The sequence below is a fragment of the Ipomoea nil genome, unplaced genomic scaffold (assembly GCF_001879475.1).
Source record: "Ipomoea nil cultivar Tokyo-kokei standard unplaced genomic scaffold, Asagao_1.1 scaffold2014, whole genome shotgun sequence".
Taxonomy (NCBI): domain Eukaryota; kingdom Viridiplantae; phylum Streptophyta; class Magnoliopsida; order Solanales; family Convolvulaceae; genus Ipomoea; species Ipomoea nil.
This window is the reverse complement of record NW_017618442.1, coordinates 726,508-742,099: the sequence shown is the minus strand read 5'-3', so window position 1 is coordinate 742,099 and position 15,592 is coordinate 726,508. Positions and strand designations below refer to the sequence as shown.

Here is a 15,592-nt window from a genome sequence, read left to right as displayed (position 1 = left end):
CTTGAAATTTAAAATTAGTGTAGTGTAAATTGTGAAACTTAATATATCAAATAAATTTATAATACTCTTTGACGAATTTTCCAATGTAAATATTCTCTTTTAACTCATTTGTCCTATATACAAACCAAATGATTTATCATAAACTGATACGTGTAATATTAAAATATCTTAAACGAACAAAAATTATTATAATCTCAAAAAAAATACTATAATTGGATTTAAAATCATAATTATCTTTTAATACCATACGTGACGTACAATTATTATTTCTTGTCCCCATCATATCTTATTTGTTTAAAAATTTCAAACATTAGTACTCAAAAAAAAAGAAAAAAATCTAAAACATAAAAATTTATTTTATTTAAATGTATGTAGGAGAGAATACGATAAACGTGACACCAACACTTACACCTGGTGTTGACTGTTAGGATTATATATTTATAGTGACAAAAAATTTGAAAAAAAAACAGACACACACAGTAAGGGTGGTTGTTGTTGTTGTCCTAGTACTAAGGCAGTCATCCTGTAAAAGGGAAAACCTTGTCTTGGTCACGAAGCCATAAAAATCGTTCATCTTGTTTTTTATCTGCTGCTTCGCTGCTGTTTTGTGTTTTGACACCTTCCGGCCTGGGCCTGCCTAAAATCCTTTTCTCTCTTCTTCTTCTTCTTCTTTAATTTCTCTCTCTTACATATATATATATATATATATATACATTTATTGCCCTCTCTCTCTCTCTCTCATTACCTATTTAGCGCAGCTAACTAATGATGATGATGAAGAGGAGAAAGCAACAACGCGATGAGCTGTTTATCGGGCTCCAATGCTTGCTTTTACGCCGGCGTCGCCGCCTTCACCACTCCCTTCCGCTTTTCTCCGCCTTATCCGCTTCCATTCTCTTCCTTTTTGCTCTTATCTCTTTTGTTTCTCCTCCCACCGCCACCAACCGCCGCCGCCTCACCCAGCACCATGCCAACCTCGCCTCGGGATTGGTACTCATTATTATTATTATTATCTCCTGATTGCCGTGTTTTGGAATGGAAATTCACTGCTTCTCTTTTGTTTGTGAAGTTCAATAACGGAACGGAGGAGTTTGAGATGAATGTGGAAAAAGAGACCGACTTTCCAATTCCGGTGAGCGTTACGTTACAGACAAAAGTCAGGTGTAATGTATGTAGCAGATAGATGAGTTGGCAGATTTTGTGTCACGTTATTTCCTTTATTTTTCATCAACTTAATTCATTTCTTGTATGTGAAATGTGAAATGTGAAATGTGAAATGTGCAGACCAACGGGGGGAGCTTAAGTCCACACCTTTGGAGGTGTAAGCACTCCAAATTCTATTACGGCTGCAGTAATTCCAGCATTAACTTTCCAAGTATGTAATTCCCCATTCCTTCTTCTCCTTTAGTTACTCATGATGATGATACGTAAAGATTTAAAATTTAAATAAAGAAAAAAAGGAAATGCTAGCTAGCTGATCCGGGAATGATTAGTCCATAGGAGTGAGATTGGTGTTTGAATGAATTGGTCTGATTTGGGTTTCATTTGCTGCTGCAGCCGCTGGGTTTAATACACTTCCAAATCGTTATTTGTTGATTGCCACCAGTGGAGGCTTGAATCAACAGAGAACAGGGGTGGGTACTAGTACCTACTACTTATATATATATTTTTCTCCTCTAATTTCCACTTCACCAATTATGTGTTTGTTCTTCATTATATTATATTGCTGCAGATTATAGATGGTGTTGTAGCTGCCCATATTTTAAATGCAGCCTTTGTTGTCCCAAAACTGGACCACAAGTCTTTCTGGAAAGATTCCAGGTCTGTTTCACTTTTTTTTTTTTTTTTTTTTGCTATATATAAGCTATGTAATGTAATTAATTAGGGGTACTAATACTATGTTTCATTTGACTCTTTTACTTGGGTCATCATTTTCCATCTGCAGCAACTTCTCTGAAATCTTTGATGTTGATTGGTTTATATCTTCTCTCTCAAATGATGTTAAAGTCGTTAAGGAGCTCCCAATGAATGGAGGAAAAACCATCACCCCATATTCAACTAGTGTTCCAAGGAAGTGCAACGAAATGTGTTATCAAACTCGTATCTTGCCTCTTCTCGTCAAAAAACATGTGAGTACAGTTTTTTTTTCTTCCTATATTTACTCAAACACTGCCCTTTCTAACGTGTTTGCTTGCTTATATGTTGAACTTCAACTGTACAAAATCACATTATATATAGACAACTCCTGCTAGATTACACGGTGATCCTGTGTTTTTGGTGCTGATAATATAATGGTGGAGTCTTCTGTCTTCATGTTTTATGAAACAAGTTATCACCCTCGTTCCTCTGAGGATATTTGCAAAATAAAACTCTCAACTTGGAAAAATCCATCTGATTATCATCCTTGGAAAGATACTGAAATGGTACCAAAGTTTCTAGTGCACTGTGCACAACTACTTTGTCAACACATCCAATTTTGTCTATGCTACATAATGATGCTTTTCTCACGGGTTTCCAAACAACTTTTTGCTTCTCTTATTGAAAGGCACTTTTCTGTCTTCTGGTACAGGCTGTTCGGTTGAGAAAGTTTGATTATAGGCTTTCAAATCAACTGGAGACAGATTTGCAGAAACTAAGATGCAGAGTTAACTATCATGCACTGAAATTCACTGATCCTATTCTTGAAATGGGCAGAAAATTGGTTGAGAGGATGAGAAATAAAAGCAAGCACTTTGTTGCCCTGCATTTGAGGTAAGTAAACACCTATAACAGATCATGTGTTTAAAAAGAATATAGATATAATGGGAGTAACAACATGATGTGCTGTTCCATGGGATAGATTTGAACCTGATATGCTAGCATTCTCGGGATGCTACTATGGTGGAGGAGACAAGGAAAGAAATGACCTAGGGGCTATACGGAAGAGGTGGAAGAGTTTACATGTGAGTTAGTTAGTTTCCAGTGATTTTATGAGCCCCATTCAAGCATGCATCACTTATTGCTAATAACTGGCATATGCATAAATGTAGGCAAGTAATCCAGACAAAGAAAGGAGGCATGGAAAATGCCCACTCACTCCCGAGGAAGTTGGTCTTATGCTGAGAGCTCTAGGTTTTGGTAATGATGTTCATATTTATGTAGCTTCAGGTGAGATATATGGAGGCGAGGAGACGTTGGCCCCCCTCAAGGCTCTATTCCCGAATTTTTACTCCAAAGAGACAATTGCAAGCAAGGAGGAGCTGGAGCCATTTTTGCCATTTTCAGCTCGAATGGCTGCACTAGATTTTATTGTTTGTGATGAGAGTGACGTTTTCGTCACCAATAACAATGGCAACATGGCAAGAATGCTTGCAGGAAGAAGGTAACTAAGCCACCCACCCTTCTTTATGGCTTGAACAACAATTTCAATATATGAAACATTATTTTGAGTTTTCATATATCATACAGGAGATACTTGGGTCACAGACCAACAATCCGTCCAAATTCTAAAAAGCTTTACAGGGTGTTCCAGAATCGAAATAACATGACATGGGAAGCATTTGCCTCGCAAGTTCGAACTAATCAAATCGGTTTCATGGGAGAGCCAATGGAGGTTAAGGCGGGTAGGGGTGAGTTCCATGAAAACCCATCATCCTGCATATGCCAAACATCTGATTCCAAGGCTCAAGAAGAAGATGTAAGTTATGTTAGTGATGACAAGAATACTACTAACACCAGAGAATCATCAGGGAAATTGAGAAATGAGGAAGATGAGCAGGGTTTATCTGATGGTGATTATTTGGAGAGTGTGGCTAGAATTGTTGGGCAGAGAGAATTGCCTAAAGCAGTGGAAACAGATTCTGTTCATCCCTTTAAACCTGATCCGCTAGAACTGGAAGATGATGTGTTCTCGGATTGAGTAGCTACTAGCTAGGGATTGTGAATTAAAAGGAAAAAAGAAAAAAAAAAAAAAATTAAGGTGACTTAGCTAATTAAGTGATTTTTTCCAACATGATTGCTTGAATTGGTGCTAATTGTACATAAACATAGATGGGTAGTTGTAGCAAGCTCCAGGGTCGTATGGAGTTCTGATGATGCAAATTGCAACATATATATAAGTATCTTTTTTTTTTCTTTATTTAAAGATTATTTTTTAAAAAAATTATTTATTAAAAAAAAAAAAAAAGTCGAAGGGTGTCATGGCTATTGATAAGGAATCTCTCTCGCGAGTAGTGCAGTATGATGGTTGGCATTGGGTCGTTTATCTGAGACTGGCATGACCCGACCTCTACCAACCATACTTTTACTTCACCCCGACTGGATGGATTATCGAATGGTAACAATTACTGCGCCTAGGGCTCAGCTGGCCTCGTCACGCACTCGACCTAATCATGTTGGGGGCTAACTACTGACTTGGACCTGACTGGGCAACATTTACCCACATAAACATTACAGCACATGTGTGAGCCCCTTGGGACCTCGGACTGAGCCTGTGCATGGGCTCCACGTGTCCTTCATGCCGCAAGACCAGGTTTTGTCCCCTACCTACTACTATAAATACCGCATTTATTACTAGAAGGGGGACTTTTGGTATTTCCTACTACCTGATCTTGAGCTCAGGGACCTTTGACCCACTGTCACGTAGACCGAACCCAAAGACTTAAATCAACAAGCAGACTAAGTACAGGATCCAAACTCGAAATCGACCTAGGATCGTATACCATATAGTCGATCGTTCGTATATACAATATATCCTTAACAAGGGTAACTAATCGGGTGGCAAAGGCGGTCGGTCGGAAAGTCCAACAGTCGGGTCCGATCGTCTTCTATAAAAATATCCGACCTGTCAAATCTGCACAAAGAACAAGAGAAATCGAGCCATGTCGGTCGGGATATATCCTACCAGACACAAAATTGAAAAGAAAAATCATGATGTAAATAGAAGTGAGTAAAAAGTTGATTTAGAAAATGAGGGGTGGGTTGGGTGCATAGCATTCTATCGTAATCCAAACGGAGGAGGACGTGGCATCTTTCACATCTGTTGTTTTTTCTGTTTTCTCTTTCTCTTCTTCCACCTCCACCACCAATCAACCACCCCCATACTTTCACACCACACTGCTACCTTCCCTCTCTCAAGATCCAGGCGGCAATGGCTTCCACTCTCCACGCCACCCATGCGCTCAAACTCAGTAACACTCACTATCACAAACATTCCGCCTCCTCTGTATCTTTCTTGTCTTGGCGGCGTGCGTTAGCCACCACTGACGATGCCCCACTTTTCCCTACCCATTCTACTACTACCAGCGTTAGAGGTACACTACACTACACTACTCTTCTTTCTTCTTTCCTTTTTCTCATCAATGCCAAGATTCCTCCTTTTGCATACAAGAGTTAACTAATTGTGAGATACAGAATTTTGAAACACGATGATTCATTGTTTCTTTAGGCAGAAATTATAGGGTACCAAGAATTGTATGCAATGCTCAGGCTGTGAATTTGGCTCCGGGCACCCCCGTCCGCCCAACCAGCATACTGGTGGTCGGCGCCACCGGCACCCTGGGAAGACAGGTCGTCAGGAGAGCTCTGGACGAGGGCTATGACGTAAGGTGCCTCGTTAGACCTAGGCCTGCTCCTGCTGACTTTCTCCGTGATTGGGGTGCCACTGTTGTAAATGTCAGTTACTACTTCTTTACTTCTCTATTCATTCATAATATATGCATTGTTAGGATCAATTTCCTTATATATGGCTACCACATTTTCGAGAGGCAGGCTTCCACCCTACAATAATTGCATAGTTCTTGTTGGTACTCGAATTCATGACTCGACTCGGATACCATTTGTTAAGATGAAGGGCTTATCACTATGCCAAAAGTTATTGCTCATGGTGAAAATAAACTTTATTTCCTTATATACTGTCACTATATTTTCGAGAGAAGGGCTGGACTTGACCCTTCACTAGCCTCCGCCCAATTGATTGACTTGGCCCTTTACCACTTCCGCCAAACACATATCAATCAAACATTCCCCTTTTCTCCTCATGTTACACATCTACATTTACATTTAAGCCTTGTTTGGTAAAATAGTTAGCGTATTAGCCAATTTTGACTTATTTGACCAATATTAGATGTTTGACTTGGTTAAACAATCAATATGAGTGTTCAATTAGTTAGCTTTTTGTAACAACTTATTGCTCCAAAACACTAAAATTCAAAAAACTGCTCAAAGCAGGTTTTTCGATAAGTTTTTTGAGAATGTCATTTTGTATATAATCAGCTATCAGCTAACAGCTAATTTACCAAACATCTTTCTATAATCAGCTAATGTTATCAACTAGTCAGATTCACTAACCCAATCAGCTAACAACTATTTACCAAACGCCCCCTTAGTATCCCTGCGTGTTCGTCTCTGTAAGTGCCATCTGCTTTGGGTCTGACCGATTTGTAGGCAGTTGCTGATTTTCAACTTAACCCTGTTTCTAGTGTTCTTGGTTTTGTGTTTCCTAAAGAATCAACCATAAAGTTCCATTATTAATTAAGAGGTGATTATGAGCAGGCAGACTTGAGCAAACCTGAGACAATACCAGCTACATTGGTTGGGATCCATACAGTTATCGACTGTGCTACCGGGCGTCCTGAGGAGCCCATCAAAACTGTAAGCATCCATACTGCTGCACTTATTTTCTTTAAAAAATGGTAATGGGTGTTATCAACGTGTTGCTTAATATACATCCAGGTATGGGATTGACTAGACTTGATGCAATTTTAATGCTTTCGCTGTTGTTATGTTGGTTGGTATTGGCGATATTTAATTTGCCTGTTCATTTTAGGTAGATTGGGAAGGAAAAGTTGCTCTAATACAATGTGCAAAAGCAATGGGCATTCAGAAGTTTATTTTTTACTCCATTCACAATTGTGACAAGCATCCAGAAGTTCCTCTCATGGAGATCAAGTACTGTACAGAGAAGTTTCTTCGAGATTCTGGTCTGAACCACATTATAATCAGATTATGCGGTTTCATGCAGGTGACATGTCAAGCTCATAACTTTTTCTTTTGTAGCAATTTTGAGTGATTTAATTGTTCGAATATGTTATTCACATGTCACCGATAAAAGTTAAGATATCCTTCTCCTGGCTGCCACATATCTCTTTTCTGCCTCGTGTTTATTCTATTTATTATGCAGTCATATTAACTGTAGGCATTCTAAGTTCTCACTTCTCATGCAACCTTTTTCAGGGCTTGATTGGACAATATGCAGTACCTATATTAGAAGAGAAATCTGTGTGGGGAACCGATGCTCCTACTCGAATAGCATACATGGACACCCAAGTATTTGTTTCTTCCACATAGCATCGACTTATATGCATTAATTTCCTAAACTGCATTCTCTTTGTTTTCTAGGATATTGCTCGATTGACATTCATAGCTTTGCGCAACGAGAATATCAACGGAAAGCTTTTAACCTTTGCCGGGCCCCGAGCATGGACAACCCAAGAGGTAAAGAGGGTTTTCTTGAGCACCCTATATTAGATTTCTAAAAGCCGTTTCCATCTGTTGCTTTTATAGAACTGCCTGCCTCTGAATAAGTTCTCCGTTATGATATAGATCAGCCACTGAAATATAGATCAAGATTTTGGTTAATTGTATTGTGTTCCAGGCGAGTTGATGCAAACAGCTTGTTGTGAATATACAGGTGATAACATTGTGTGAGAGGCTTGCTGGGCAAGATGCGAATGTGACTACAGTTCCTGTTTCAATTTTGCGTTTGACACGCCAGCTGACTCGTTTGTTTGAGTGGACAAATGACGTGGCTGACAGATTGGCATTTTCAGAGGTACGTAGTCATAACATATTACTATATAGTGAATGAAGTTTGTATTACCCATCAAGCCTGCCCACTAGGCACTAGCTAGCTAATGTTGTGTGTTGGGGACATTTTCAGGTTTTGACAAGCGATATTGTTTTTTCTGTTCCAATGGCGGAGACGTATAGTACTCTGGGTGTGGAAGCAAAAGATGTAATTACACTAGAGAAATACCTACAGGATTATTTTACAAACATATTGAAGAAGTTGAAGGACATTAAAGCACAATCCAAGCAGACAGACATTTACTTCTGAGAAGATGATGATGATGATCCAGTATAGTATTATAATTGTAAATGACGAGATTTACTTCCTTCCAAGTTTGAGCCTTTTAATTTCATCTGCTGCTATATATATATACTTGATTGTTTTCAAGCTAAGTATAGTTTTTAGTTTGGGGATTGTATTGTTAACTTAACTAACTCAAAGTTGAGTAATAATATTAAACATACAAAGCGCGAGTACGTGTAGTGCCAGATGAAAGATCCAATTGGAATGGAAGTTGGTTGAATGTTACATCTATCTTTGGGGGAATAGATATTGATTGTGAAAGGTGTGATGTTGATTGATGGGTCAGTTTATTGTAATTAATAGATCCCAAATTTTACTCTCTAATTTAGCATAAGTTTTTTTTTTTTTTTTTTTTTTTTATATATGGGTCTCAATACAAGTGTCTAATTTTGTGTGTGAAAATAGGTAAATTGTTTTTGTAGAATATATAAATGAACATAAGAGCATCTATATTAGTGGGGTTTTTTTGTGATTTTTTTATGTGTGATTAGAAAAAAAAATATGAGTGAAAAAGAAAAAAAAAACATAAATTGATTTTAACAAAAAAAAAAAAACAAATAAAATACTTTTTAGCGCGCACTGGGCCTACTCGTGACACCCACATAAGGCCGTAACGTTTGATTTATTTTTTATGTGGGTCCCACATCTCTACCATAAATCCCAAGATAATTCATAACTTTTTCTCTCTCGTTTCTCCTTCCTTCATATTAGCTTTGTATTTCTTAAAAATTGTGCATGATCTTCAAATAAACCTATGATGTAGATGCTCTAACAAAGTGAGGCCATAATTTTCTTGTTCCGTCGTTAAAAGATGGGAAATTCCTTAGTTATATTCAATGTCATGTCCGACGGGGCATGGCAGAAAAAAACAATTTTGTCGGATTGGATGTTGTGATCTGGAGTGGTAAATATAGTAAGTAGAGAGTGATGGATGGGTTGGCGGCCGGCGGATGGATCATGGACGGCAATGAAGTAAAAATTAAATTACTGTGGCGGAATTGAAGGTCATTGTAATGCGATATAGTAAATGGCCAGGCATCAATTAACATTTTACATTTGTACATTTCCTAAGCCAATACACTGTTGCCTATGTCATATAAATTAATGCTGCTCTGCTGTGCTGCACTGCACTGCACTGCGGGTTTAATTAATTGATCAGAATTGAATTGAAGATCTTATTGAATATGGCAAACACTACAGGCGGCGGCGGCGGCGGCGGCGTTTCTTCTTCTTCTTCTTCATCGATATTTCGTCTGTTACCCCACACCCCCAGTATGAATAATATTAAGGTATTATTATTATTGTTGATTAATGTTTTGTTCCATGCGGCATATGGTGATGTTCCTGCACTTTTCGTTCTTGGGGATTCGACGGTGGATGTTGGAACCAATACACTGTTGCCCAACTGCACCGTCAGAGCTGACTTTCCCAACAATGGTATTGACTTCCCCAACTCCACACCCACCGGCAGGTTCAGCAATGGTTTCAACCTTGCTGATTTTATAGGTATTAATTACTTCTATTCTATTCTATTCCTGCTTTCAATTTATTTATTGATATTTATATATGGGCGCAGCAAGGAATATGGGTCATAAGCTCAGCCCGGCGCCGTTTTTATTTCTTGAAAGCCGCAAACATGGTCTGCGAAAGGGAGCCCGTAAAGGCGTCAACTTCGCCTCCTCAGGTTCCGGCCTCCTTGACGTTACTGGTTCTACATTCGTAAGCCCTTATTAGCTTCCTTCAATTTCATTCCAAATCCACTGTTACTGAATTTAACTAGTTAATAGCATTAGCTGATGGTAGAAAAGTGTTTGGTAAATTAATTGTTATTAGTTGTTAACTGATTACGTATAAATAAGTTAATTGAACTTTTTGAATTTTAACATTTTAAAATAAACAATTAATTAATAGTGGTCAAATAAGTTGATAGGCTAACTATTTTACCAAAAAGGATCATAATATAACTAGTATATATAGATAAATAAGTCAAAATCAATTGATAGGCTAATATAGCTAGTATAGTTCGCTGGTTATCAATCCATCCTAGCTAGCTTAATTTAATTGCATATGTATGTTTAATTATTACGTACAACTACTATATATATACAATACAACCAACGTATGTATGTACAGGGAGTTCTGCCCCTGTCGGAGCAGATGAAGCAATTTGTGGCACTTTACTACAATGTTTCAGCTGTGAATGGTGAGGCCTGGCTTCAAAATTTACTTTCCAAATCATTCTTCTGCTTCAGCACCGGAAGCAACGACATCTTTTGGTATTTCGCAAATAACTATACAACGCCAGAACATGAGTTCGTTGGTCTAATGCTCCAAGAATTTAGAACCGCCATTGAGGTCAGATCACCTCACATATATATATATATATATTATTATCTATTTTGCAACTAAAACTTACTTGAAGAAAGACTCGCTCACTCACTCACTCTACGTTGCCCCAAATGGCTGGCTTCCAGACTTTGTACAGTCTTGGCGCACGAAAATTTGGGATTGTAGGCGTCTCACCAGTGGGTTGCTGTCCGGTGAAAAGGCTTCTAAACGACACACTGGGTTGTTTCCAGCCCATGAACCACTTCGCCAAAACTTTCAATTCACAACTGCTTAGTCTCATGCTCGACCTTAGCTCCGAGCTTGAAGACATCCAGTACGCATTTGGGGACGTTTACCAAATGACAATTGACTCTATGAAATATCCCGCTTTCTACAGTAAGTAACCACTATTTTAATCTGCTCACAAATATAGCACCTTAAATTTGATCTATCTTTCAGACTTCAATAACGTGGAGGCAGCATGCTGCGGACATGGAGTATTAAATGCAGAAGGGCTATGTAACTCGACGGCAAATGTATGTTTGGATCACAAGGATCATGTGTTCTGGGATTTGTATCACGCATCAGAGGCTGCAGCTGAGAAAGAAGCACTTAATCTATTTGCCGGCCCAAAGGAATATGGCATCCCAATTAACTTTGCTACCTTGCTGCACCAGACCGCACCCCAAGTTATGGTTAGGACGGACTGACTCACTACTCACTACTATACTATTCTAATATAAACTTGTGTGTATGTTGTCCATGCTTTAATTTGCCTTGATTATTCAATAAAACATGTCTTACTACTATCTGCACCAATCTCACATTATCATCTTGCAACCAAACACACTCTCATATCAATTTATATATCATCATTTGGTACTTTCCTCAATATATCAATCAAACAACAATTACTAGTAAGTTGCAAATTCAACCCACCACCATGCCAAATTATACCATGGATCAGGATTTACCTTGCATTGTAAACCCTGATCTAAAAATAATCTTCAAATTTTGTATTTATAGTTGACACATTCTCTACCTACAGTTGATAGTTTCTGTACCAATTATCAATCGAATTTTGTATTTATAGTTGACACATTTTGTACCTGTAGCTATCATATTATGTGTCAGCAAGGCATTTGTTTACATGTTCAGAAACTATTAACTGAAGGTACAGAATTTTTGTATCAAAGTTTCACAATGGAATATAAACACCCTGGTTCATGGTATAACAATTGCACCACCATTCTTAAGTTTCAATCACTTGCCTTTCACCAATGCAATGCAATTTAAGCCCCCATTCATAAAGGTAACCTCCATACTCATCCTACTTCATTCACACACAGGACAACAATAAATACCTACTCACATATTATAACCCCAAACAATTAACATGTAAACTGCCACTTACACATAAACAATCACCTCTATAAAACTCTCAGCTCCTCGTAACTAACTACTAGCACCTCAAAATTGAACGGGATAAAGCTCATGATCTAATATTGCTCTAAAGCGACATTGTGAAATTTCAAATGCTGAGAATCAAGAACTACCCCCATCAATCACTCACTTAACCAACAAGTTATATAGAGAGATAAAATGAGTTCAAACAAAAACAAAAACAAAACAAAAAAAAGGTGGGAAGAGAGGCAAAACCTCTCTGGACATTTACATCCCATCCTACCCACCATCTGACAATCATCTTCTTCTCGGTTTATGACTTATGAGCATGATCCAAACTCAACAAAGACGCTTTGGCAACTGTTTTAATATCATCCATCCAAGTTGCATATCAAATATTAAATGATTCATGCGTTAAACTGTTGAAAAACAAAAACATCACTGTTTTCTCCTATTGGCTACAGGAGAGGGAGAAAACTTTATGCATAAATTACTTACAGTTAATAACAGAATAGTAGCACTGCTCATGGAGCCAAACAGTTGAAGCTAAGTACAATAAGTACAGGAATAATGATGTAATTCACTCAGCAACCATTTAGGGCTAAACAGATTGCATCACTTAAAAAAGGACTCTTCAGACAGACAATGGCAGAAACACTATGGACATCCAAACCAGTTCACAGAACATATGATCTCACATACTTGTGAAGCTATGACCTTACATAGTAAGCCCCGAGGAAAATGGCCAGCCTTCAAAGTAAAGAATGAACTTATTATTTATCAGCAATCTGAAACAAGAAATTAAGATGAATTCAGGTATCAGTGGTTATTACATAAATCACCAGAACAGAGCTAAAAGAACACACATACACAGATGAGAGTCAAAAAAACATATCCAGAAATCATTTAAAGCACCACTTGTATATTAATGAAGGTTGGTTTGGTATATTGATGAAGTGATCACCCAGAATTTTCCTTCCTAGACCCTGAATGATATGGGGGGAGCGTTGTGAATTTGGTCAAACTCTTGTTAATGCCATTCCAAACTATTTGAAGACATTTTGTGATAATGGCTTACGGTTTTTAATTAGAAGTATTCATGAAAATTTAATTTGTAAAATAGTTTACTTATTCAGTTTTCAAAGAAGAAAAGCTCTGGGATGCACACTAGCGAGCTCCTAAAACTCATAGACTACTTTTTCTCAACCAATAAAATAGAGCTTCGGATAAAATAACCTGGGACATGATGAACACATCAAGTAAGCAAAATAAGAATTGGGGGGTGTTGGGAGAGATTCAATAAGAAAATAATACATGAAACTAATGGAGTCCATCTTAAGAAAACAAAATTTACCTGGTTAAGAGGATTGTCTGGAGATTTCTTCCATAGCTTCCAAATTAAGTCTTTGTACTGAGTGTGTGTGAGCCCTGGTTTCTCTTCTTTCAGCTTCGGAAGCTCAGCTTCCTCAAAGGCCTACACGCATTGATGAGTTCAACAATTAAACTATGTTAAGGCATACATCAAAAGTAAATTTCAGTTTTAATGCATCCCCCAATCTCCATTCGTCTTTGACACTTGGTTAAACATGAATTCATGGCTTAAGATATGCAATTTCTAGGGAATTCAGTTATGTCTTCAAAGGAATATAATTTGAATATTTAATTTTCTTAAAACACCACTGCAATTAGACCAGGTTATCTGCTAAAGCATACCTTGAAAGAAGCCTTAAGTCTCTTCTCGGGATGCTTATCCACAGGCAAATTATCTACAACTGTCATCTTAGCAAGCGCTTCATCCACTGTCCGCGCCTCAATAATGGAATCATCACGATTGGTATTTGTGACGAGCACCATCCTTTCGTACTCCTCCTCCTCCGCAACGCGGCTCTGCTTCCGCTTCTCCTCCTCGCCCTTCTTCTGCATCGCCGCCTGCTCCTCTTCCCTCCGTCTCCGCAGTTGAGCCTCGGTCATCTTCGGCACCGGAATGGAGACCCGATTAGCCTTCTTGTCCGGCTTCTGGAGAGACTTGGAGAGCTCCTTCTCCTCCTGTTCAGCGAGACGGCGGGCCTCGGCTTTCTTAGCAGCAGCCTCGGCTCGCTTCTCAGCCTCTTCCTCGCGTTTCTTTGCGGCTCGAGACTTGGCTCCCTCGGCCTGGCTCCAGTACTGATCTTCCTTCTGGCGTGCCTCCCGGTCCTTCCGTTCAGCTTCGACTGCGCCCTTCCGAGCCCTAGCTGCCTCGGCTTTACTGTTGACCCCCATTTTTTTAGGCATCTTTACCAGTTTCTGGATCCCCTCCGATCAATCTCTCCACAACTTCCGGCAAACCTACGAGTCGATTACTTGTGACGTTTCAACTTTCAAGGAATACAATATTAGAATTTAGAAACCAGTATTCCGAACAAAATACAGATTGGGCTCAGGCCCAACAAAATCAATTCTATTCATAGCCCACAGAACAGACTTTTACGGAACATTTGGTTCGTAAAAAATAAATGAGATAGAATGTAATTTAAATTTCATAAAATAAAGGGAAAATGGCACTTTTTCCCCCTATGTTATATACTTATAGCACTTTTTTCCCCTCAATTATTTATGTAAGCACATTAGCCCCCTCAATTATTTTAAAAGTGGTGGTTTTCTCCCCTAATATATTAAATTGACATTTCTACCCTTAAAGTAAACATTTTATTTATTTTACTTCTCCAACAAATTATTGCGTATATGTAGCGATTACCACGGTTCGGTTCGAACTGAACCAGACACTATAGCAATCGAATTAAAAGTTTTCAGTTATGATTCAGATCTAGAACCCAATATTTGGATTTCAATTTATTAAATTTAAGAATAAAAAAAAATAATAAAAATAAAAAAAATAAAAAAAAAAACTGGATCATGAACCGACGGTTCCGGATCCCGTTCGCGATTTTGAACCGTCTTTATTTTAAAATTTTATTTTTTATTCTAAAATAGTTTAAATTCAACAATAAATGTATTTTATTTTTTCAGTTTGGAACATGAACCGCCCATTCCAGTTCGTGATTTTAATAAACTCTAAATATCGCGTTTTGATTATAAATTGTAATTGGAATATTTTGGTTTGGTTACTATAGTATCTGGTTTGAACCAAATTATAGTAATAATTTATTGGAGAATAAAAATAAATGAAATATTTATTTTAAGGGTAAATATGTCCATTTAATATTTCAGGGGGAAAAAGAGCCACTTAAATAATTGAGGGAGAAAAAGTGCTATAAGTATATAACATAGGGGGAAAAAGTGTCATTTTCCCAAAAATAAATTACTGAAAAAAAAATATATATCAGAGAAGGAGGAAACCTCGGTTGTTATCTCCTCGTAACCATGCAGCCTATCGGGATGCCCATAGCATCGCTACTCAAGATTTCAAGAAGTTCACTAGCAGGTTGGTCAAGAATTCTTAAGCCTCTGTTGTCATCCGAAGCTTTCTTCGCCAGAAGATTTCCCACCCAATTTTGCCCTCAACTAGGGATGGATATGGATCGTGTTCGGCTTTGACCCGTGCCAATATAGGTCACTCAACAATTTTCGAGTGTTCACTTTTCAAGTCAAAAAATTTTTGGGTACTTCAGGTCGATTTCAATCGGGGTCGGTTGCAAAATTCGAATGTAGAACATTATTTTAAAAAATTCAAAATTTTAAATATTAAGTAAGAAAATTGTGGGAGTAAACCCAAAATTATAAATCCATTCA

The 15,592-nt window shown here is 38.0% G+C and overlaps 4 protein-coding genes across 4 annotated transcripts; 3 read left to right on the top strand and 1 right to left on the bottom strand.

Annotated features, from left to right (window-relative positions):
• Positions 1-769: 769 nt before the first annotated feature.
• LOC109147592 (uncharacterized protein At1g04910-like) lies at positions 770-4,119 on the top strand. Its single transcript, XM_019295209.1, has 10 exons — positions 770-990; positions 1,070-1,132; positions 1,285-1,375; positions 1,558-1,634; positions 1,733-1,821; positions 1,946-2,129; positions 2,570-2,751; positions 2,840-2,942; positions 3,030-3,361; positions 3,448-4,119. The coding sequence occupies exons 1-10, from the start codon at positions 772-774 to the stop codon at positions 3,896-3,898; spliced, it is 1,791 nt and encodes a 596-aa protein (XP_019150754.1). The 5' UTR covers positions 770-771; the 3' UTR covers positions 3,899-4,119.
• Positions 4,120-4,975: 856 nt separating this feature from the next.
• LOC109147593 (uncharacterized protein ycf39) lies at positions 4,976-8,362 on the top strand. The gene is made up of 8 exons (XM_019295210.1): positions 4,976-5,291; positions 5,426-5,652; positions 6,532-6,630; positions 6,806-7,000; positions 7,213-7,305; positions 7,378-7,473; positions 7,670-7,810; positions 7,919-8,362. Exons 1-8 carry the CDS (start codon positions 5,129-5,131, stop codon positions 8,093-8,095), a joined length of 1,191 nt encoding a protein of 396 aa, XP_019150755.1. The 5' UTR covers positions 4,976-5,128; the 3' UTR covers positions 8,096-8,362.
• Positions 8,363-9,210: 848 nt separating this feature from the next.
• On the top strand, positions 9,211-11,278 carry LOC109147594 (GDSL esterase/lipase At5g55050-like). Its single transcript, XM_019295211.1, has 5 exons — positions 9,211-9,637; positions 9,708-9,850; positions 10,265-10,486; positions 10,606-10,855; positions 10,919-11,278. Exons 1-5 carry the CDS (start codon positions 9,316-9,318, stop codon positions 11,167-11,169), a joined length of 1,188 nt encoding a protein of 395 aa, XP_019150756.1. The 5' UTR covers positions 9,211-9,315; the 3' UTR covers positions 11,170-11,278.
• Positions 11,279-12,252: 974 nt separating this feature from the next.
• LOC109147595 (coiled-coil domain-containing protein 124-like) lies at positions 12,253-14,232 on the bottom strand. The gene is made up of 3 exons (XM_019295212.1): positions 13,577-14,232; positions 13,218-13,337; positions 12,253-12,651 (listed from the first exon to the last, which is right to left on the bottom strand). The coding sequence occupies exons 1-3, from the start codon at positions 14,132-14,134 to the stop codon at positions 12,637-12,639; spliced, it is 693 nt and encodes a 230-aa protein (XP_019150757.1). The 5' UTR covers positions 14,135-14,232; the 3' UTR covers positions 12,253-12,636.
• Between the last annotated feature and the right edge of the window lie 1,360 nt (positions 14,233-15,592).

Bases quoted from the DNA above. Each gene is read 5' to 3' on its own strand.
- LOC109147592 (XM_019295209.1), top strand. From the start codon at position 772: ATGATGAAGAGGAGAAAGCAACAACGCGATGAGCTGTTTATCGGGCTC. The intron at 1,133-1,284 runs GTGAGCGTTACG...TGAAATGTGCAG, and splicing joins AGACCGACTTTCCAATTCCG to ACCAACGGGGGGAGCTTAAG. The intron at 2,752-2,839 runs GTAAGTAAACAC...TCCATGGGATAG, and splicing joins TTTGTTGCCCTGCATTTGAG to ATTTGAACCTGATATGCTAG.
- LOC109147593 (XM_019295210.1), top strand. From the start codon at position 5,129: ATGGCTTCCACTCTCCACGCCACCCATGCGCTCAAACTCAGTAACACT. The intron at 7,001-7,212 runs GTGACATGTCAA...AACCTTTTTCAG, and splicing joins GATTATGCGGTTTCATGCAG to GGCTTGATTGGACAATATGC. The intron at 7,306-7,377 runs GTATTTGTTTCT...TTTGTTTTCTAG, and splicing joins TAGCATACATGGACACCCAA to GATATTGCTCGATTGACATT.
- LOC109147594 (XM_019295211.1), top strand. From the start codon at position 9,316: ATGGCAAACACTACAGGCGGCGGCGGCGGCGGCGGCGTTTCTTCTTCT. The intron at 9,851-10,264 runs GTAAGCCCTTAT...ATGTATGTACAG, and splicing joins ACGTTACTGGTTCTACATTC to GGAGTTCTGCCCCTGTCGGA. The intron at 10,856-10,918 runs GTAAGTAACCAC...TCTATCTTTCAG, and splicing joins GAAATATCCCGCTTTCTACA to ACTTCAATAACGTGGAGGCA.
- LOC109147595 (XM_019295212.1), bottom strand. From the start codon at position 14,134: ATGCCTAAAAAAATGGGGGTCAACAGTAAAGCCGAGGCAGCTAGGGCT. The intron at 13,338-13,576 runs GTATGCTTTAGC...CAATGCGTGTAG, and splicing joins GACTTAAGGCTTCTTTCAAG to GCCTTTGAGGAAGCTGAGCT.